The sequence below is a fragment of the Momordica charantia genome, assembly GCF_013281855.1.
Source record: "Momordica charantia cultivar OHB3-1 chromosome 3 unlocalized genomic scaffold, Mcharantia_2.0 BLBB01000003.1, whole genome shotgun sequence".
In the NCBI taxonomy this organism is placed as follows: domain Eukaryota; kingdom Viridiplantae; phylum Streptophyta; class Magnoliopsida; order Cucurbitales; family Cucurbitaceae; genus Momordica; species Momordica charantia.
Genome location: NW_028275161.1, coordinates 13,188,388 through 13,210,891, shown reverse-complemented (window position 1 = coordinate 13,210,891; position 22,504 = coordinate 13,188,388). Strand labels below are relative to the sequence as shown.

At 36.0% G+C, this 22,504-nt stretch overlaps 1 protein-coding gene across 1 annotated transcript; it reads left to right on the top strand.

Annotated features, from left to right (window-relative positions):
• Positions 1-6,142: 6,142 nt before the first annotated feature.
• Positions 6,143-12,509, top strand: LOC111023781 (putative catabolite repression protein creC). The gene is made up of 11 exons (XM_022301259.2): positions 6,143-6,646; positions 6,808-7,131; positions 7,225-7,333; positions 7,424-7,517; positions 8,246-8,333; positions 8,425-8,508; positions 9,817-9,913; positions 9,994-10,081; positions 10,214-10,319; positions 10,894-10,986; positions 11,680-12,509. The coding sequence occupies exons 1-11, from the start codon at positions 6,419-6,421 to the stop codon at positions 12,058-12,060; spliced, it is 1,692 nt and encodes a 563-aa protein (XP_022156951.1). The 5' UTR covers positions 6,143-6,418; the 3' UTR covers positions 12,061-12,509.
• Positions 12,510-22,504: the final 9,995 nt, after the last annotated feature.

Below are 22,504 nucleotides of genomic sequence, written 5' to 3'. Positions count from 1 at the left end.
TCTGGGCAAATCCCGAGCGTGTTGAAACTCAAATCATTTTAACTAAGGCATTCCACAAAGAGGTTGATAACTAATTTAGAACATTTTTAAAGGAAAGAAAATGCACGAAAACATAAAGGAAGTATTTTTCATTGAATTAAAATGAATAAACGAGTCGTACAATGAGTTCTAGCTTGACCTTTTTCTCTCTTGAGTGTGAGGGGAGTGTAAACTCGCTAAAGAACTTAGGAATAACAAAATAAATGAAGAACAAATGATAGAACTTGAATTAAAAGCAATAAAGTACGAAAATACAAGGAAATGACAACTAAAACTTGAATCTAAGACTAAGAACGAGTTCTACAACGAAGGAAGAAAGTAAATGAAGCTGAAAACGAGCTTGGAATGGATGATTTGCTGATGGAGGGATGACTTTCATATATAGCACCTTGGGTTTGTTGAACTTCCCACCATTTTAGGTAGAAATGGGTTGAGATTCACCTAACAAACCCTCTTGGACTTGGACTCACGATTTTGAGTTGGTTTGAACATGTGGGAAATGTCCTCCTTGCCCTTCATTAATCAAAACGTGCATTTTGCCCATGTTAACCTCCAAAATTGGTCAGGCGCAAGTCTACAAAAACAGAAAACTATTATTTTCTTCCAACTTTGACCGCATTTTTCTCACATTTTTCCTAAAGTACCATAGTTTGACTTTTATGCAGAAATGTTTTATGCATGTTCTAATTTAAGAATATGTGGTCCTTTTTGGCAAATAATGATGGGAAAGTGGTTAAAAACGTGGTCAAACAGACCTACCGACACATGTTTCTACAGTAAAAAGTCAACCCTAACATCCCTCATCCATTTCTTCCATCGGGATCCCCAACTTATGGTCACCGTCGTCTCTCTCTGGGGCTTTGTTTGTCGACGAGGTGGTTTCTTCTAATTAGGAAGGAAAACATATTCAAGATTTGATGACTTTTCTTGAAAAGATCAGCTATCCTCGATCTCTGCTACTCTGTTGCTTAGTTATATAAGGTCTCAAGCATAGTAATTTATCGGCATTGGGCTTCATTTTGGCTTTAAACTCTTTCAATTCTACCCAAAGTTTGTGTTTGAATGAGAGCAAATTAGTAGGCTTCCTAAGAGGATGAGCAAGTTTAAAGGGCTTAAATACCCCTCTTCTCCATTTTTTTAAAGAAAATTATGCAGCTTCAGAAAAGATGAAGGGATAAACGCAGGAATTATATAAATTTGGAGGCGTCGATGAGATATGATCCAATTATATAGAATAAAAAAAACTTGTTATTCTGACGTTGCTGTCACGTGAAACTACTTTTCACTCCTCTCCCCTCCCTCAGTCACGTACCTTCTCCCGAACCATTTTTCCTTTATTTTTCCATCTCAATTTTTTTCTAACTCAATTATTTATTTTTCTCTTTCAATTTTTTTCAACTCGTATCTTTTATTTTTCTATTTTAAAATTTTCCTGAGTGATTCCTTATTTTTCTCCTTCAATTTTTTATTCTTCATTTTTCTCCTTCAAAGTTTTTCTTTGATTCTTTATTTTGTTTTTCAAATTTTGTTTATTCCTTATTTTTCTCTTTCTAAAAGTTTTTTCTAATTCTTTATTTGTTTTTTAGATTCTTTATTTTATTTTTCATTTTTTCTCAGATTCCATTATTCATTCGCTAGGAGAGAATTGGAGAAATTCACCAGCGATAGAAGAGAGAGGAGAGAAAAAAAAAAGAAGAGAGAAAAAAAAGAGAAGAGAGAAAAAGAAAAGTGATAGAAGAGATAGGGAAAAAATGAGCAATATAAGATAGAGGAGAGAAAAAATGAGCAAGGAGAGCTAGAAAAAAAAACGCTGGAGCGATAAAAAAAAGGTAGCTACAAAAACAAAGAACGATAGAGAGAAACCCTAAAATCTGCTAAAAAGTCTTTTTTTTGGCAGAATACCGCTATAAAAAAAAAAAGAAAAGGTTTCCTCTCCTCGAGGAGTCGAGCTGCCTATCTTCTCCTCGCCTTTTTTTCTTGATTTTTTTTCGGTATGCCACTCCGCGGGAAAGAAAACCAAGTGGGCTGCGGTGATGTCAGAATTTTTTTCACCTACTTTCACTTTTTTGTTGAGAAAAGATATCGAGGAGACCCTTGACCTGGGCGGGCTCCCGCGCCCTTCTTTGTTTAGTTTGTTTATCTCGGTGGTCGCCCTCTCGAGTCAGGTTGAGGAGAGAAAAAAATGAGGGAAGAGAAAGGAGAGATAAAAAAAATGATATGCAAGCGGAGAGAGAAGAGAGGAAAAAAAAGATCTCCATGGGAGAGGATAGACGAAAAAAGATCTATAAGTAGAGAGAGAAATTGAGATCGCAAACGAGAGGAGATTGAACAATATCGTGAGTGATAGTAATAGGGGAGGAAAAATGAGATCGATAGCGAGAGGAGAGGAAAATCGATGAGATAAGGGGAGGGGGGAGGAAAGATGAACGAGGGTAGAGAGAGGGAGAGATTGAGTGAAGTTATGGAGAAAGGGGAAACAAAGATTTTGATTTTATACATGTTGACAGGCAAATTTTGGAGAAGTCTACGTGTCCCTCGGACGAGTAGCTTCACCAAGGATCAAATGAGCCTGCAACCAGAAAACTCGACACCGGTGTGGTGTCCCGATTAATACACTCCAACGATCAAATTAAAAATCAGAGTAGAAAGTAGAAAAGATACCTTTGGGTTTTAGTGATAGGTTTTTCACTTCCCTCACAAAGGTGGGGGTCCTTCCCTTTTATAAGCTTGGATGGCCGACCAGGAAGGACGATGGTTGAGATGGCAGAGGCGCGTCGGGTTGTACAATGTCTGATGGGAAGTGTACGCCGCCCAACAATTAGCGGGTGGCGCCTCCGCCTATAGGCCTAAAATTTGTCGCATGCAGCTGTCTGGTCGCAGTGCTCGACGTGCTTCCTGTACAGCAGGAGTGTTGGCACACTCCTCTGCCACCGTAGCGTACAACGGGTAGCCGTTTGTGGTCATTCTCCTTGTAGCTGCTGATGCGTGTCTTGCTCAGCTTTACCCTCAACAATTCACATAGCAAAAATTGAGGAAGAAAGAGGAAAACAAAAAAAAATCAATTGAAATTTTTTATTTTAAAAAAATAGTGAAGGTAGAAGATGAAACATAAATAATAAAGATGAAGCGAAGGAAAGAATAAAAAGTAACAAAAAAAATTGGAAATGATATTGTATGTTGTGTAGGAAGAAATAAACGAGGGACGGAAAAATAATTTCATAAGATGGTGACGTAGAAAAATGTTAGAATAAGAAGTTTTCCAAAATTCATTCATATCTCATTGAAATCTTAATTAAAGTCCTTTAGCTCAATTTCCTCAAAGATGCACGGGAAAGAAGGGAAGAGGGAGAGGGAGAGGGAAAGGTAAAAGAAAGAAAAAAACAATTACACATAAGATAAAAATAATATGAAATTATTTAATATTGCCACATCATTTAAAATTGACAACTCAATTATGCCACATCATTTTTCCGTTGGTCAACTAAGGGTCAAATAACTTCATAGATCATTTAGAACCATTTTCTAAAGGTTGAGACCAAACTGTCACTTTTTGAAATTTGGAGACCAACTAAACACTTATCCTTAAATTCATTGACCAAGAGTGTATTTTAACCTTAATTAATTCAGTTAAAACGTTTTTATTTACTTTCGTTTAAACTAAATCGATGGTGGTTCCGTGGGGGAGATAAAAATCTTTTGACAAAAATTTTTTAGCATGTTCTTCGATTCCATTCGACTCCGGCGAGTGCACGCCTGAGTTCAGAATTGTGTTAATCTTAGGGAGCAACCAGAGTATGTACGATTTAGCACCATAGTTGTACTGAAATTTCTTTGGTTCATTCATGGTACAATAATCGTTTTCATCTAAATTATTCCTTCTATTTCTTGCACTTCTTATATCTCATTAATGTGTTTATGATATAGTTTGTGTTTCAATATGTAGTATAAGTTTTTATATTTATAGAAACATTTCTAGATTGAATGAGATATGTTGTTCTTGAATTTTTCGTTTGGGATATATTACGCATGTTTTTTTTACTTACATATGGTACTCACGTAAATAAAAATGTAAAATTAAAAGAATTGAAAAAATAAATTAATAAAAATAATAAATCAATTGTAACGTTATTAATTATAATATTTAGTTATATAAATAAATTTTTATTATAGTAAATAGTTAAATAAGTGTTTAGTTAAATTTCTCCATTATAATGCCATTTTTTGGAATTTAGCAGGTTTAAAATTATTTTTAAAACCAAACATTAATAATTCAAAAGCACTCCTAATTATATGAAAATCACTTCAAATCGAATACAGAATTACTTGTATTTAAATCACTTTTGTACAATCAATTATAGTCAAATCTCTTTTTTTCAAAATCACTATTCCTATAATCACTCTCAAACACACCCTTAATATATTTAGCGTGATCACTATGTAGAAGGGGAAAATACAACATAAGAGTGGATCAATCAAATCCGCTCGGTATCGTCGGATCCAACTAAAAGCTAATGGAGAAGACTGACTTACACTTAAGACTGAGTTGAAGACCAGAACTCAACCGAAGAATCACCCATGTTTTCTTCAATACGACTTGAGGACTCCGACCTCAAGTTCGACAACTGATCTGGGGCCCGACAACCGATAACCATCGGCTGAAACGGTTCCAGTGACCTTCCCTCCTCCCTCACTGCATATAAAGGGGATACTCTACCACTCCATTCAAGTACGCAACTCTATTTCGAGAATGACTTGCCTAAGCTCACGCCATACTGACTTGAGTGTCGTTCCTTTTGGCAGATTTTTCTTGCTTAAGGTCCCACCTCGTCAGCTCGTCTTTGTTGCCATGTGGCCGACCTTTGATAGCTCGACAGAATCCTACATCAACACACTATTTAATTATTTTTGGACTTTCTTTTTAAACTGAATCTTTTTAAAACTTACTCGATTGTTATTTTCAATTAAATTTATTTTTTTTAGTTGTTAAAGTTATAAGTTTTCTTTTGTATTTTTAAGAAATTTTTATCCGTTTCTTATCCAACTAAAAATTATATATATATGACCTAATTTTTAATTTATTACCATCCTAAGAGTAGATAGTTCGATTTCACACCTCACAACAGCTCATTACAAAGGAAGTTTATTAGAAGATTTAAACAAACTCGATCTACCAACCTTAACCATTTTCTAAAATTACTCGATATATTATATAAAATAATAAAAACTTGATAACTATTTTGTTATTAGTAGGGTGGAAAAATGTACTTTTTAATCCTAACATTATTTTATTTAATAAAAAATTTTCAAAATTTAAATATATTTTAAAAAATATATATATATATATATAAATCCACTTGAAAATGTAAACCAATTGGTTTTAGTTTTTGAAATTTTACTAATATCATTGAAGCGTTATTATAGTTCACATTAATGATATCACTGTTCAAAATTACCGAAGTGAAGTTATATTTTAATAATTAAGACTTAGTTTGATAACTATTTTGTTTTTGAAAATTAAGTTTATAAACACTACTTTCACCTATACACATATACATCCACTTACCAAATTTTGAAAACTTTAAATAAAGTATTTTTTGTTAATGAAATTTGGCTCAAAGATCAAAGTTGGTTTTAAGAAAGCTTTAAAAAAAATTGGGAACAAAGAAGCATAATTTTCAAAAATAAAAAATAAAAAACAAAATAGTTACCAATGGTGGTCAAAATTAGATAACCTTCCTTCCAAATTTTGTTTTTTCTAAAATATTCGTTGGATACTCCATCTTCTAAAATAGATAACAAAGCAAGCAAGAACAACAAAGATTCACAAATTAGTAATAATCTAAAAACAAAAAAAAGAGCATTTTTATATTTATCTTTTTTTCTTTTTTAAGGTGAAACGGCTCAAAGAGCTGGATCCTCGCAAAATCGGAGAGGACCAGGGAGTCAACAAGTAGAAGAAGTCAACCGATCTAACGGCCGACGGAACTCCCCAGAAAATCAACGGCCAGAAAAGGCGGACAGTCCTGGCACTGAATCAGCAGCATCACAGCCGTCCAAACTGCTGACTTTATTCTTATACCCCAAAAGGTCCACCTTCTCCCCGTTGCCCAAAATAACTAAAACCATTTCCACTCTTCTTCTAAGCCCCTCCCGTCTCCTCCGTAGATCGAGAAACCGCCCAATACAATTCCACAGCTCCTCTTTTTCTCGCCGGTGCCGGACCGATTGCTCCGACGCCGCCGCCGCCGGAGAACTTCTCAACGGGTCGACGGCTGTGGGGTTGTGATTTTGTTTTTCTCGATTTCTTTTTGGGTTCTGTAATTTGCCTGCCCCCTCCCTCCCTTTTTGATGGTAGAGTTTTGTGGATGAAATTTCGGCGATGAAGATGATGAACAACGGCTATAACAGTAGCTTCAACAGCAATAGTGTTGGATTGATGTCGAACGCCACGACGGCGACGTCGTCGGCTTCCACGACGAATTCGAATTCACAATCGCAGGGTCTCAAAACCTATTTTAAAACCCCGGAGGGACGGTACAAGCTCCATTATGAGAAGACTCATCCCCCCGGTTTTCTCCCCTTTTCCCATGGCAAATCAGTCTCTCAGGTCTTTTTTCTTTCTTTTTCCTTTTGATCACTTTGCAATTCGATTGTTGAATTGGGTTTAGTGAATTGAATCGTAATGTTCCTTCAATTTCGGCGTTCTAGTTTGTTTCTGTATTGTCTTGGGTTCGATTTTTTTTCTTCTTCTGTATTTTGTGGTTTTAGGTGACTTTGGCGCAGCTCAAGGACAAGCCGGCGCAGGCTGGCCCAACTCCGAGCTCGAGTTCTAGTACGAGTGCGAGTAGTGGAGTGAGATATGCGGCAGCGAAGTTCCTTGGGGTTGGTGGTGGAAATGGGGTTCGAGCGATTGGTTTCGCGGGAGGTAATGGCACGGGTAAAGCTGTTAATGGAACTAGTAGAAGTGGCTCACTTGCAGGGTCAAATGGCAGCCACTCTATTCTCAACCCCAACTACGATGGTAAAGGAATATATTTGATTTTTAATGTCGGAGATACCATTTTCATTGGCGACCTTAATTCCCCAGATAAGGTACCCCAACTGTTCCAGTTACACTATTGAATTTTTGCAATTCTGATTGATCAGTGTTTGTTGGATTTATAAGTTCTCTTGGTCATCTTTTAGGATCCCATAAAGTCCTTGCATTTTAGCAATTCAAATCCCATCTGCCACGCCTTTGATCCTGAAGCGAAGGATGGTCATGACCTACTTATTGGATTGAATTCTGGAGATGGTAAATATACTTTTTTTCTGTAAGGGATTTGGGTTTCTTGTTTCTGGAAGAAACTGTATTTGAATTGCTCATTCTCTATGCAAACTGTAGTCTACTCGATATCTTTAAGACAGCAATTACAAGATGTTGGGAAGAAGCTTGTTGGAGCCCAACATTATAACAAAGAGGGCACTGTCAATAACAGGCAAGAGGATTAGCTATGCATTGTCTTTAATTGTCCATATTCTTTGACAATATAGTGCAATTCCTCAGTGTGTGACGTGAACATTTCTGTACATCTTTGGTCATTGTATGAGTTGCACGTCTTTTTTTGTGAGCTACTTCTTATCCAGTTTCTAAATTTTTAGTTATTTGTGTGAAATTCACACTGATTGTCATGTGCAATTAGCCAGATTCTTTCTATTCTTCAATGAAAGAGCAGGGTACTACATTCTTTTTTTAATTGTTATTGAAATAAACTGTGACTTTTTCTAAAGGTAAATCGTAAATGTGTGATGGCTCAGTTAGAACACTTTCATGCTTGCATCTCACTCGGATGATAATAACTGGTTTAGGAGTTTTATACACAATGCTGCTTGACATATTGTTGAACATTCACAATCCTCCTTCATAAGCTCCCTACATAAGTGTTACCAGTATAGGATGTGGCATCTTATCATGATCATGGCTTTTGGTGTCTCTGGCTGAATCTTTTTATGAGGCAAAGATAGCTTGTATTAGTTCATTACCATGTTATTTGATCTGCAATCTACCTAGTTAAACTTCTCATAAATTAGAACAAGATCAGTCAGATATTGATCCACTTACAATTTTTTTTGCAATCCATGCATTATTCTCCCTCTTCTCCCTGTTTGTCTTTAATTATTCTGGGTAATGTATGTGACCCTGATATTAACTTGATGCTTATGGCAGTCGATGTACCAGCGTTGCATGGATTCCAAAAAGTGATGGTGCTTTTGTTGTTGCCCATGCTGATGGAAATTTGTATGTCTATGAAAAGGCAAGCTTCTTTTGATAAATGTGGTTATATCTGCCTGCTCTTGCTGATGTCTGTTTTACTGGGTAAATTGAAATACTAACTTATTTTTCAGAGTAAGGATGCGAGTGTTGACTCTTCTTTCCCAGTCGTGAAGGATCAAACTCAATTTTCAGTGGCACATGCACGGTCCAGTAAGGTGGTTGAACAAAGTTATTACAGCATTAATATTCATGCATCTCTGATAATGTATTATGCTGCAACGAACTATTTTTTTTAAGTATCCTGGCTTGCTTTGGAATTACTGGTATCAAATCTGTATCAGCCTATCAGGGCATCAAAGTTAACTTGGGGAAACCTGAAAAATGTATTTATTCTCAATTTGGTTTTATATCATAAAAATTATGTTTATCCTGCTTCATTTGCATTGAATTGAAGTCCCTATTGTTTGATTGTATCCATGTTAAACAGCATCATTTCTGTATCTTACTTTGTAGTTTTGGGTGGTGGGTTCTTGTAGAGTAACATGCTATAGTTTTAATGAAACGATTTACAAAGCTTCTCTTCTACACTCCCAGAATAGAATTTAATAGAAGAAATTTGTACCTCGAATCTTGTGTTTTTCTGTGGACGACATAGAACTATTTTCTTTTTCTGGCTAATTTGAGGCATCTGCTCACTCGTAACATCTAATACAAAATTGAGGCTAATTGAATATTTTTAATTTAATTCATTAACCATTTTCATAGAAGTCTGAGTATGGAATGGGCTTATTTTTTATTGGACCAGATTTTTTTTTATAACGAATAATGTACTTAAAATCATTAAAAGTCCAATGTAGTTGGATGGGGCTTCATTTTAAGAAAAGTACTGATGATAATTCAGAGGAAGATATTGAAAATTTGAGTAAATATCACTAGTTAAATTGTTAATAGGAATCACTTAGCTGCTATACACTGTTTTTTGTTGAAATTTTTGGTAATCTAGACTAGGCAGTGATATTCTCAGAGAATCCGGTTTCATTTAAGAGTTTTTTCCTGAAGATTGCCGCAACTTGGGTCTGGTCTAGCTGTAAGGTTCTTTTGCAGGAATGTTTACATACCATAGGTTCAAGGAAAATTTCCTTACCATAGAACAAGGCTTTTGAATGCTTAAAGAAATAATATAATGTTATGAAGTCACTGCCATGGAAAAGAAAAGCACATCATCGAATAATTTTCCAATGTTTCTGCATATAAGCCAAGTGTTGAACATCTTTAATTTTTGGTTGCGGTCATGAACTTCCATAATATTTATCCCAATCCTAACCTATTTTGGTCCAAATTATTCCCATCTTTTAAGATGCATTTGAAACTATAACTCAAATCTTGGTTTATTTTCATTCTGTCTCTTGCTTGCGTTCTTCTTTGGGAATTATTCATACAGTGCCATCTGCAGTTCCTGTAATTAGATGCATCCTGTGGTCTCTTTTATGTATGTTTTTACTTATTTATTTTTCTTTTGGCAGAGTAATCCAATTGCTAGATGGCATATTTGCCAAGGCTCAATCAACAACGTTGCTTTCTCTACTGATGGGGTTTATTTGGCAACTGTTGGTAGAGATGGTATCATCTTAAAAACTGCCCCTCGTGAATTGATTAAGAACTTTCAAATGTTGCATCCTAATTTTTAATCCTAATTGTAGGATATTTACGGGTGTTCGACTATTTGAAAGAGCAATTGATATGTGGTGGGAAAAGTTATTATGGTGCTCTTCTATGTTGTACATGGAGGTATGTGTGTCCATGGTACTTTGAGAATATTCTTGTTGCATTTGAAATATCTTTTCTCATTTTTCTTCAAGTTATATCTTTCTGCTAAAGAAATAAAAATGCTGTAAATAACTTTTGAATTTTATTTCTCAGTGGGGATGGAAAATATATTTTAACTGGCGGTGAAGATGATCTTGTCACAGTATGGAGCATGGAAGATAGGAAGGTGGTGGCATGGGGCGAGGGGCATAATTCATGGGTAAAAAGTTACTCAAGAAACTGAATATCCACAAATATACTTTATAGATCAAGTGTAGTATTTTTCATATAGCAAAAAGTGAGCTTCCCATGATCAATGGAGGGCCATGGAAAGATGCTTCCAATGATCACTTTCTGTTGTCTTGGTGAACGAACACAAATTTAGATCCTTTTTGTGCTTTTGATGTTAATAACCATTCATGATCTCGTGAAAAGAAAAAGAGGGCAACACAGTAATTGACCTATTGAAAAAGAATTCATGCTTAACCGTAGAGGTTTGATTAAAATATTATATTTTCTTGTGCTATATTGTTTCATAAAAGTACATTTTCATGCTTAGTTATGTATTTTGTATTATGTTTTATTGCTTGCCTCAATTTACCTGAGTAATTGTTCTTTTCTGTTTTGAAAACCTGGAATCAGTTTTTTGTGCACCACTAGCAATCAAACAAGAGAGCTTGCACCTTATAAAATAAATCATTACATTGCCACTGTAGAACTCTCATTCTTTGTTAAGCAGGTTATTGGGTTTTAGTCTCAAGCCTTGGCATATTGTGGACTTCTTGTTACTCCAGGTCAGTGGTGTGGCTTTTGATTCATATTGGTCATCGCCAGCTTCAGACGAGACGGAAGAAAATGTTGTTTACCGGTTTGGTTCAGTTGGTCAGGTATTGCTTGCTATACCTTGTGCCCCTTGCTTCTCGACATATTTGAATGATAAAGATAAATAAAAAGTTTGAAGTCATATTGAAGCTTTATCTTGTCTTTTTGGCATTTATTTGATGAAATATGGACTATGGAGGTTCAAGCATCTTCTTAAACACGTCGATATTGGATTTTTGGAAATTACTAGGGATATTATATGGATTGTTTTGTTAATATTATAGATTTACAAAGAATGAGTTCAAGTCATATGATAGCTACCTACCTAGGATTTAATATGCTACGACTTTCCTTGAGTTTCATTGTTTCATGAAATTAGTCAAGGTGGCATAAGCTAAGACGGACGCTCACAATATAAAATAATAATAACAATTATAATGTCAAAGCGAGCATAGCTTAGTGGTAATTGGCATATATCTCCAACCATGAGATTGTGAGTTCAATCCCCCATTTCCACATGTACTCAGGGAAAAAAAAAAAACAATTATAATAATCGAGCAGATTTTCCCTTTCTCTTTTTCTTTTCTCATTTGTTGGGTGGGTTGGAGGGAGTGGTGCTTCATGATCTTCCAATACAACGATTGGTACATACTGGTTTTCAAGTGATTCTCTCCTTTTGAGATTGTGATTTTCTTGTATCTGCTCGACATAGTGTCTCTTTCTCAAATATAATTTGGAAGCTATGTGCAATTGGACAGGACACACAATTGCTGTTATGGGACTTGTCAATGGATGAGATTGTGGTTCCCCTTCGGCGGTGCCCTCCCGGTGGATCCCCGACGTTTAGCACTGGAAGCCAGTCAGCTCATTGGGATAGCATTTCTCCATTAGGCACTCTTCAACCTGCGCCATGCATGAGGGACGTTCCTAAACTTTCTCCAGTAGTAGCTCAACGTGTCCATACTGAACCCCTGTCTGGCTTAATATTTACCCAAGAATCTATTCTCACAGCATGCCGAGAAGGACATGTGAAGATCTGGATGAGACCGTCCTCTGAAACCCAGTCGAGCAACTCAGAAGCTCTTGTCGGTTCTAGCACGTTGGCAGGCAGCAAAGTTGGCTCCTCTACTTTGAAGTAGCGTTGCAATTAAATGCAGTTTCGACATACCGGGATCTCGCTTGTACATGACATGACTATGCCGTTCCACCCACTCAAGTCCTGCTCTTTGGCGAATGGGGACGGGACAGTTTTTTGAGGTCTTCCTTTCTTATTCTAGAGATTAGGGAAAAGAGTATTACGTTTGCTCAGCATATTAACTCGCTGCGAATTTGCAGCGGGATTAACCCACTGGCTCTGCTTATAAACTCTTGTTTGACATATAATATGCCATAGAAAATGCACAGGCTATTGTTACACTTAGTGGGTACGTAACGTGACGTAACTTCAGTATGTCGTATAATAGGCGGGGAGGGGACATCGAAAAATAAGTTCATTGAGGAAAAAACTAAAGGTATGTCAGTGCCTAGCAATAATCATTTTATGCCATGGAATTGCCTCCTACTACTAACTACTGTATTTGTAGTTGCTGATCCTTGTCTGTATTATTTCAGATTTCATTTTTTTTAATGCTTTTGTTTTTGTTATAGTGATTAGAAAACATATTAGCTTCATGGTTTGAGTTGCTGCTCTTCCTTTTGTAATTTTCTGCCTTTTTCCACCATGCAAATGTATCTATTGTTCAAGTTCCAATTGATATTTGATCATTCAAATTGTGGATATTATGAAAAACAGATTATTTCCTTCCATGGCTATTGTTGAGTTTGTTATTTGGATTTACTTTTCAACCCAATCCTTTAAGATCCAATTTATTTCAATTCCTATAAATGTTGTTTCCCTAAATTTTATGGTCAATTTGTAGAGGTCTTCCCCTTTAACATATTTGTTAAATAATTGAAGAAGTTTTATCTTTTGCTCTATTTAAATAATAAGTCCTTTTTGAGAAATCACATTTTAAACGAAAGATACGTAGAAAACAAAGTCGATTGAAACGCTAAGTTCTGTTGGATTGATGAACTAAAAATCGTATGTATTTGACAGTAGATTCAAAAACTCTCTCGACTTAAAATTGGCGCGAAACAGTATTTGTTGATATAATCATAAAGAATAAAAATGGTGATTATAAAATAAGCTGAATTGAATTGAAGAGAAAGCTCTGCAATAAGAAAAATATTATGTCATGTAATTACTTTTTCTTAAATTCCTAAAAACATTGTAATTCGGTTTGAAGTTTATGAGGAATGATTTATTAATTTGTTTTTCAATTTAATCTCTTCGGTTTTAGAATTCAAAAAATTTCACTTTATTGGTCTCAAAATGAACTATTTTCTCACCGCATTCCACTGATAAAACTTTAGAGGTACAGCACCATTCTATCTAAAATATGTAGTTTTTTTACCATACATAATTTCTTTAGTATGTAAAGGTGGAGAATTTCGAAATTTTACCTACCCACCTCTACATATTACGAAAATTACGTAATCTAAAAAATTTCATACTATAGATAAAATGGTGTTGTACCCCAGAATTTTATTAGTAGAATATAGTAAGAAGATGGACCCTTACTTTTATGGTCTAATGTACTTTTTTTTTAATTTTAAAACAAGAACTGAATCTAGTGAAAATTTTTACGTGAGAGCTACTCCTCTTTCTTTTCCATTTCTTGATGTTAATAACAAAATAGAAGAAATGAAAAAGTGAGAAGTTAATCACACGAAGCCAACTTAAGGTTAGTTCAACTAATTAAGGTACTTATATCTGATCAAGAGATCGTGAGTTTAAATTCTTATCCTGTACGGTAAAAAAGGAAAAAAAAACTTAACAACATTAATTTTATTAATGAATTCTTGAATTAAGTGAGAAAACCTTATTTTCTATTTTGGTGAGGAAGAGGAAGCCTAATTTAAGTCAAGAGGAAATGGCCAATGGCCATTATGGAGGGTCTGTTCTCCAAGATCTTCAAAGTCAAACTTTGTCACTATGAATTTTTGACATTATCATCAAATATTTATGAAAATCAACCACTTTCTTCTACGCTATAAAGTTAAATTCATATTTTAAAATTGGGTCTTTTTACCGATCCATCAATTTTCAAGTACATATTTTAAATGATAGATGTACCCATCCATTTAAAATAGAGAAAAATATTGATGCACGATTCTTTTTCATTATATTGAAATAATTGCAAATGGGACAAATCCGTCGTCACTGAGAAAATCTTTAAGCAACTCACTACCTTTGCGACGGGGTTCTCAGTGCCTCTTCTTTTACTAAGCGTTCAGTTTCGTCGTCAAAAGTTATGAAAAAAAAATCTTAATTTAATCGAAACTTATGGCCACGAACACAAATTTCATCGCCAAAAGTTCCCAAAAATAAATTGGCGGTAAAATTCCCACCATTTCTCAAAACTCGATCAGGTATTTCTCGAAAGATCCTTCTAGCTCGTGCTGCACTCTTTTGATGACGAAATTGTATTTTCATCGCCATAAGGTACTTTTGGCGACAACTTTTGAATTCGTCGCCAGAAGTTTGTCTAATTTTAAAAGTTTTAGGTAAAGTTTTTGGAGACGAATTATAATTTCATCGCCAAAAATTTTGACTAAGAATTTTGAAATTAAACAAACTTTTGGCGACAAATTAAAAATTCGTCACCATAGGTACTTTTGGCGACGAAATTTAACTTTGGTCGTCAAAAGTACCCTATGACAACGTGTAGCCAAAAGTAAAATTTCTTGTAGTGATATTCGAAATCATACACAGCTTGATCAAATTGGATGTCATTTAACATGACAACTGGTAAGATATTAGATGTGATATCGTTGATGTGTAGGAAATGTGCATTGGTCGACCCACTACTACACAGACCCAATATGTCACATCTCCATGCAACTATGAGCTTCTTGAATGCTTTAACAAGTCATACCTACGATTGCTTAAATAATCAGCCAAATCAACTAACTATGAGCTTCTTGAATGCTTTAACAAGTCATACCTACGATTGCTTAAATAATCAGCCAAATCAACTAAAATCACATAGAAGGATTATCTTACTACAATATATTTGAAGATAACATTAATGTAATGAAATTGGTGGGGTGAAGAAGTGAGATTTGGAGAAGCACTAGAGAGGAATTGCATACCAAATGTCAAAACTCAAAACTCAAAAGCTTTAGTGGAGAATGCCTAACCTTGTGGAGGAGTTGGAATTGATAAACTTGTCCCTCGTTTTGCTTTCTTTGCTGTACACCAATATCAATTAATAATGATATATTAAAATATATATATAAGGGAAAAATCCCTAACCACAAATCCTTTAATAACTAAAAACATCAATTAATTGAGGGTATTAATTTTATCATTTGTTCAAGTTTTGGGTTTAATTAGATAAAATTAATTCTTTAAGCTAGATAGGGAAGAAATTTTTTCCCAAAACATTAAGAATAAAGTACAAAAACTCTGGGTTAAAAAATATTTTAGATTTTTTTTTTAATACAACAACATGTGAGGGTGAGAATTCGAACTCACGATCTTTCGATCAGAAATATGTGTCTTAACCAATTGAGCTAAGTTTAGGTTCATGTAAACAATGTTGATGCTAATATTTTGTCGAAGTAGCAAATGTTGGTTATGTCTTTAGCGGATGAGTTATCAAGGATTAAACTATACAAGGGAAGTCAGTTCGAATTCGAGCCGAGAGTAGGTCAACATCAAAGAGAATTGCGTGCTGTGTGTGCCCTTTTATTGACGAACGAGAAGAGACAAGTCTATTATGGCCGTTCCGACAAGTGATTAGACAATTATGGGTTGTCGGGTTGTCGGTCGACAATGGCGAAACTCAGAAACATGTCTTCTTTTTTTATATCCATAAGTGTTTGGGCCAGCTTACGCGCTCAGAAACATGATCTAAATGGTTGGTCGAGCTAATTCAAGGTCGACGTCTAACCTTTTTTAGGCTATCTCTAATTTGGTTTACTTATTCGGTACTAGTTGGCCACTAGGATGAGCTATTCACAATCATCTAGAGGATGAGCTTAATAGCTCAGCCGTCTGATCACTCAAGTTAATCTATTTTTATCGCGCCACGTGGTAGGTCATATTTTTGTCGCCACCAAACAATATCTTAGTTACTTACCCAAATAATTATTTTTTTATTTTTTTATTTTAGTTCAATAATATAGGAAGGTGGAGAATAGATTCAAACCTCTAAATTTTTTTAAATCAATAATATAGGTCTTAACTAATTAACTTAAGTGGACATTAACTAAAGAATTAACTTTATGGATAAAATAATTTAAAATTTAATACAAATACAAAGTATCTAATAAAAAATAAATAAAAAATAAAAAATAAAACTGTAAGGGTAGCTAAAATATTTGTCCATAGTAACAACTTTTGACTTTTGTAAAAATTGCAAATAAATTTTGAGATCTAATTTTAAGTTCATCGTTTTAGATTTCTAAGTATATCAAATCAGGTATATCATTAGTGTATCAACATTCATATCCGATATATCATTATAGTTGATTTATCTTGATGTACTACATACAAGGTACATCAGTTAACTGATATACTTTGACATAATTCATAATAGGTACCTTTATTATTGATATCATATACTTTATCACCGGTATATCAGTGATATACTTGATATACTATATATGTACATTCAAGATTTATTTAATATACTTTGATGTACTACATACTAGGTGTATTTAGTTATAATTTATTTACCTTATATGATTTACATCAGTTATAACTAGTATACCTAATATGAAGTACATTAAGGTCTTAAGGTATATTAGTTATAATTGATATGTATAATTCTTATACGAAGTCGATATACCTAATTTAAAGTACATCGAGTAACATCAAATTGGTAATTTTTACCATAATTTCATCGTTTTCAGAACATATGCTTAAAGATGTTATGATATCTTTTTTTATCCATTGATTCATGGTACTTGAAACATGTGTTTCTAATGTGAGGAATTATTTTATTTTCCCGGTAAATTTCATCTAATTTAGGGTATTCATCACATAATTTCGACTAATGATTAAACATAATTTTTTAAAACGTAACATATTAACATTCAAGTACATCATTCATATCAAGTATATCTACATTCAAACTAGGTATATATATCAATGGTATATAAAATCAAATCTATCAATGATATTTCAAATCAAGTATATCTGGTGTATCATCATCACACATACATATTAGTAATTAAATAAGGTATATGAGGATACAAATGTATCAATAATTAAATAAGGTATATAAATGATACATTAAAAAATAAATGGTATGACTTTGAGGTATATCAATAGCATATTAGAGACCAAATTGTATGACTTTTAGATATATCAATAGTATATTAGACGTTAAATGATGTAACTACAAGACATATCAATGATATATCAGAAACTAAATGGTATGAGTGTATGAGTATGAAGTATATTGAAATGAGAGAGACAAGAGGGTAAATTGGACTTTTTCTATATTTTAGATGAGTTGAGCCTCTAAATTTTATTATTTTTACAAAATTGAGATGTAGCCGGCTAATTTCACAAATAAATATTAATGTTTTACTAATTTGGCAAGTGACTCAAATATATATAATTACATAAAAGTTAGTTTACTTTAAAAAAGATTAAAAAAATTACAATTATTTTTTTTATTACTTCGTATTATGTATTAAGAGAGAATTGGTAATATTTAAATAAATAATAATTACTATTTAAAAGTAGATTTACTTATTAAAAAGAAACTCCCGGAAAGAAACAGAGAAATAAACAAAAATTGTTATGAGGTGATACAAAAAAGATCACACAACCACTCAATCATTATTCGTAGAAATAGTCTCTTGAAGAAACAATTTTTTTAACATTTTTCTCTAGCGAATCGAAACATTACGAATATTTTATAGTGGCACCACGCCTCTCATGGACAGAGATAAAATCGTAATAGTTTTCAAGAAAAGAAAAAAAATTATTTCATAAATACTTATCAACAATATATTTTTTTTAAACTTGCACCTTCAAAGGTCACTCTCTAGTAAACTTAGATTTGTTTTGAATTTGGATCATACATTTTGGAGCAAGGGTGACCATTGGTGGAATTATGGGATGATGTTGAACAGATAATGAGCACTAATTGTGTGTGCTAAGTTCAGAAATGCAAAATTTATGGTTTCACCAAAAAAGAAAATTAGATAGTTAGGCAGCTCACACTAGTGGCTCTTCTAGGTGCGCTAATGTATGACAACTCATCCTTCTCTTCTTCTTTTTGTTTTTTTATTTCTTTTCTAATTTTTTATTTTTTAACTTTTTTAATTATTTTAAAAATTATATAGATTTTAGAAGTAAATATATTTTATTTATTTATTTTAGTACGATCAGTGGGCTGAGAGATTTGAACTCAATGTCAATTGATATTTCTATAAAATTATAAAAATTAAAAAAAAAAACATAACAAATAACTATTTCACTCTTTTTAAATAAATTTAAATTTATTAATATAATATTATGTTCGTGATATTTTGTTTAATTTTTTTATATTGTCTTTTTTTTTTTACTATACTATTGAAATGTTGATTCAATCCTCATGTTAATGTCAAACTAATTAACATATGAAAATATTAATGTAAATGTCGACATATTGGTAGAAATTTAATACCCTGCACGTAGAAATTAAAAATTTTATAATCTGTTAAAAATGTTTTATCATTTAAAGATGGACACAACCTTAAAAGTTCAATGACCTATTAGAAACGTTTTAAAATACATGTGTTGGAGGGTAAAATATGGCGTGTCACATGAGAGCTATGAGACATGAGAGCTACGAAAAAATTGGAAAGTAAGGTCTTTCACCAGAAGCTCGGAGACAAACGATTGTCCGACTTTGAAATCCGACCATAAGGTAAACTTGCAGAATCGGTAAACTTAATTTGGTGGAAGGTATTGCCATGATTTGACCTTAGACACCCAACAGACCGACATTGTGTAATGAACTTCACGACAGCACAACGGAACGATCATACACTCCTGTCGAATCCTTGCCTATAAATGGAGAGCATCATTTTGACATCCCGTATGCAATTTAAGCTCAGGATGAGACCTAAGATCATATCATTATTGACTTCAGCCTCAGAGTATTTGATTTTCTTGTGCAGATCTTCCTTGCCAAGTTCACTCCCAAACTCGGCCATCCTAATCTCCATTACTCTCAAGATCGTTTCGAAATTCAACAGAAAAATTTATTTAATAAATATAGGTTTAAAAATTTAGGACCAAACTTGTAATTTAATATAAAAATACACTATTGGGAGAAAATATTTAATGAATATTTTGTTTTGGAAAAAGGAATTTATAGTTAAAGTAATTGACGTATAAACACTATGCACTATGTTTTTGGAAGAAATATCCTTTCACCACGTGGAGGACAGTGATTCGCCGTCAACAGAAGAATTAAAGGAATAAGCTTACGGAGCTCCATCTCGAATCCTTCCGAGATGGGACATTCATCACTTCCCATTAAGGAATTTATTCGACATTTCCAGGAGTATGTCCGAGGTCGACCTGCTCGAACCCGACACGTCCGACCTCAAATCCGACCAAGGTAACAGCCTGTCGTAATCCCTATCGGAACCTAAATCTATAAATAGAGGGTCTCATTTCACCATGAGGTATCGAATTTTTCCTCGAACTTAATATTAAGTCCGAGCTGCTTACTGACTTGAGCGTCGGAGATTTTGCCCTCTCGTGTAGGTATTTCCTTTACATTTTGGGTCGGATCAAGGACCGGGTTCGAGCTAGATAGACGTTGTGCGAATCCTTGCATATAAATATTCGACGCCGTCTGTGGGAAGGACATTACAAGTCATCCCAGCAATTAGGATAATATGATCCGAGATGGTTCAGCCGACAGAATCTGCAAACACGGCAGAACGGAGAGCCTTAAACGGAAACAACGGCGCTTAGTGCGATCTGGACGCCAAAGCGACCGAAGATCAGGCTAGGGCCGGGCAGGAGGTGGACCGACCTCGGAGGTCCACCTGCAACGCAAATATCGTCCTGCCTCCGACATATCCGAGGCATAGCAAGACCAACCGCGGTCGAGGTGGAACCTCGAAAAAGATCTCGTGAAGGGTCGTACCTGCTGCGGACCCTGAAGTCCTCTCTACCCTCCAGCGAGAGTTGGATGATATCCGCAACCGAGTGCGCACCATGAAGGAAACATATAATGAGATGATGAGGGCAAATCAAACTGGGTCCCACTCCAAGGTCCCAGGCGGGACGGACGACCTACCGAAGGATAGAGATGACTTGGATCCACCCACCCACCCTGATGACTATGAACCCGCTGCTGAAAACGAAGGGATTGATTATAGTCTGAGGGATCACGACCTTCGGAAGCATCTGGTCAATAAGAAGAGGAAGGCCTCACGGGGCCTAGGGTCTCTCCATTCTGCTCCCAAAAATACTCCAACTCCAACCTCAAGGCCCAGTCAAAGTGTACTTCGTTGACGCTAGAGGCCGTAATTACGAGGGAGGAGTTCGACCTGATGAAGCACAAATTCGACGAACAAGTCGAGGCACTTAAGGCTAAGTGCGAAAAGAAGGAAAGCTCGTTCGATGATGGCGAGATGGGTGAATCACCATTCACCTCGGATGTATTGGAAGCCCCAATCCCTCCGAAGTTCAAAACGCCAGCCATGAAGCCCTATGACGGGTCTAAGGACCCGAAGGACTACGTAGAGGTCTTTGAGGGCCTCATTGACTTCCAAGTATCGTCTGACGCCATCAAGTGCCGAGCCTTTCAGATCGCTCTCACGGGGAGCGCTCGACTCTAGTACAGAAGGCTGCCGGCAAGGTCGATCTCGACCTATAGCCAGTTGAGGAAAAAGTTCATTAGCCAATGCTCTTCTCCGCATTATGACAGAAAGACTGTCATTCACCTCACCACCATCCAACCGAGAGAAGGCAAGACTTTGAGAGAGTACATGACTCACTTCCAAGAGGAGCAGCTTAAGGTTGTGCATTGCTCCGATGATTCGGCCATGTGCTACTTCCTCACTGGTCTAGCCGACGAGCTCTTCACAGTTAAACTAGGGGAACAAGCACCGTCAACCTTCGATGAGGTCTTGTAGAAGGCCAAGAAGGTCATAGATGGGCAGAAGTTGCTCAGAACCAAGCCGGGTCGGACAGACAAGAGGTCCGACCAAAAAAAGTCAGGCTACCAAGACAAAGGGAAGTCTAATTCTAAGTCCAAGGATAAGGGATCGTCTTCTCAACCAGCCCAGGGCCGATCTGACTACAGGAGATCCAACTCGGACTCCGGCCGAAGGGGGCCCTATGAGAGGTACGCCCCAACCACTATTCCGATCTCCGAGATTCTCACCAATATCGAGGAGAATGGGTTGAAAAGCTCATTAAGCGACCTGATAATCTTAGAGGAGATCCGGAAAAGCGCAGCAAGTACAGGTACTGCCGTTTCTACCATGATCACGGCCATGATACCTTGAATTGCTGGGAATTGAAGCGCCAAATTGAGGACTTGATTCAAGATGGCTACTTCAAAAAGTATGTTGGAAAGCCAAGCTCGAGCTCGGCAGAAAATAAAGAAGAAAGGAAGCGTTCAGGGACGCCACCTCGGAGGAATGACCGGCCTGCAGTCATCAACATCATCTTTGGTGGTCTTAGTGGGGGCCAGTCGAGGAATAAGAGGAAAGAGCTTGTTAGGGAGGCTCGGCGTGGAGTCTGTATTATTCAGGAGTAGAAGTCGACCTACCCTATCTTCTTCTCCGACTCTGATCTTGAGGGGGTGCATTTGCCCTACAACGATGCCCTGGTGATCTCACCATTGATTGACCACGTCCAGGTCAGAAGGGTGTTGTTAGTAGATGGGGGCGCTTCTGCCAACATTCTATCTCTCACCACTTACTTAGCACTGGTATGGACTAGGGCACAGCTAAAGAAGAGTCTAACCCCCTTAGTCGGATTTACGGGAGAGTCTATTACTCCCAAAGGTTGCATTGATCTTCCCGTCAACATTGACCAAGGTGACACCCAAGTCACTCAGATGGCCGAATTCGTGGTAATAGAGGGCAGGTTGGCCTACAACGCCATCTTCGGACGACCTATTGTCCACTCACTCTAGGCCATTCCTTCGACTCTGCACCAAGTTATGAAGTACTCAACGATCAACGGAGTCGGCATGATCCGAGGAGAGCAGAAAACGTCTCGAGAATGCTACACCTCTGTACTCAGGGGATCGGTAGTTTGTACTGTGGAGGAGCAGTCAAAATTTCCAATAGCCCACCGCTCCGAGGACGAGCAGCCCAAGACCAGCCAACGCGAGGTGGTTGCACCCACCGAGGAGCTGGAGCTTGTACCTCTGTTTAGCCCAGAAAAACAAGTAAGCATAGACACCAAGCTGGGGGCCGTGGACAGGGAAGAGCTCATCTCCTTCCTCAGGGCTTACTCGGACGCGATCGCATGGTCTCATGAGGACATGCCAGGCATCG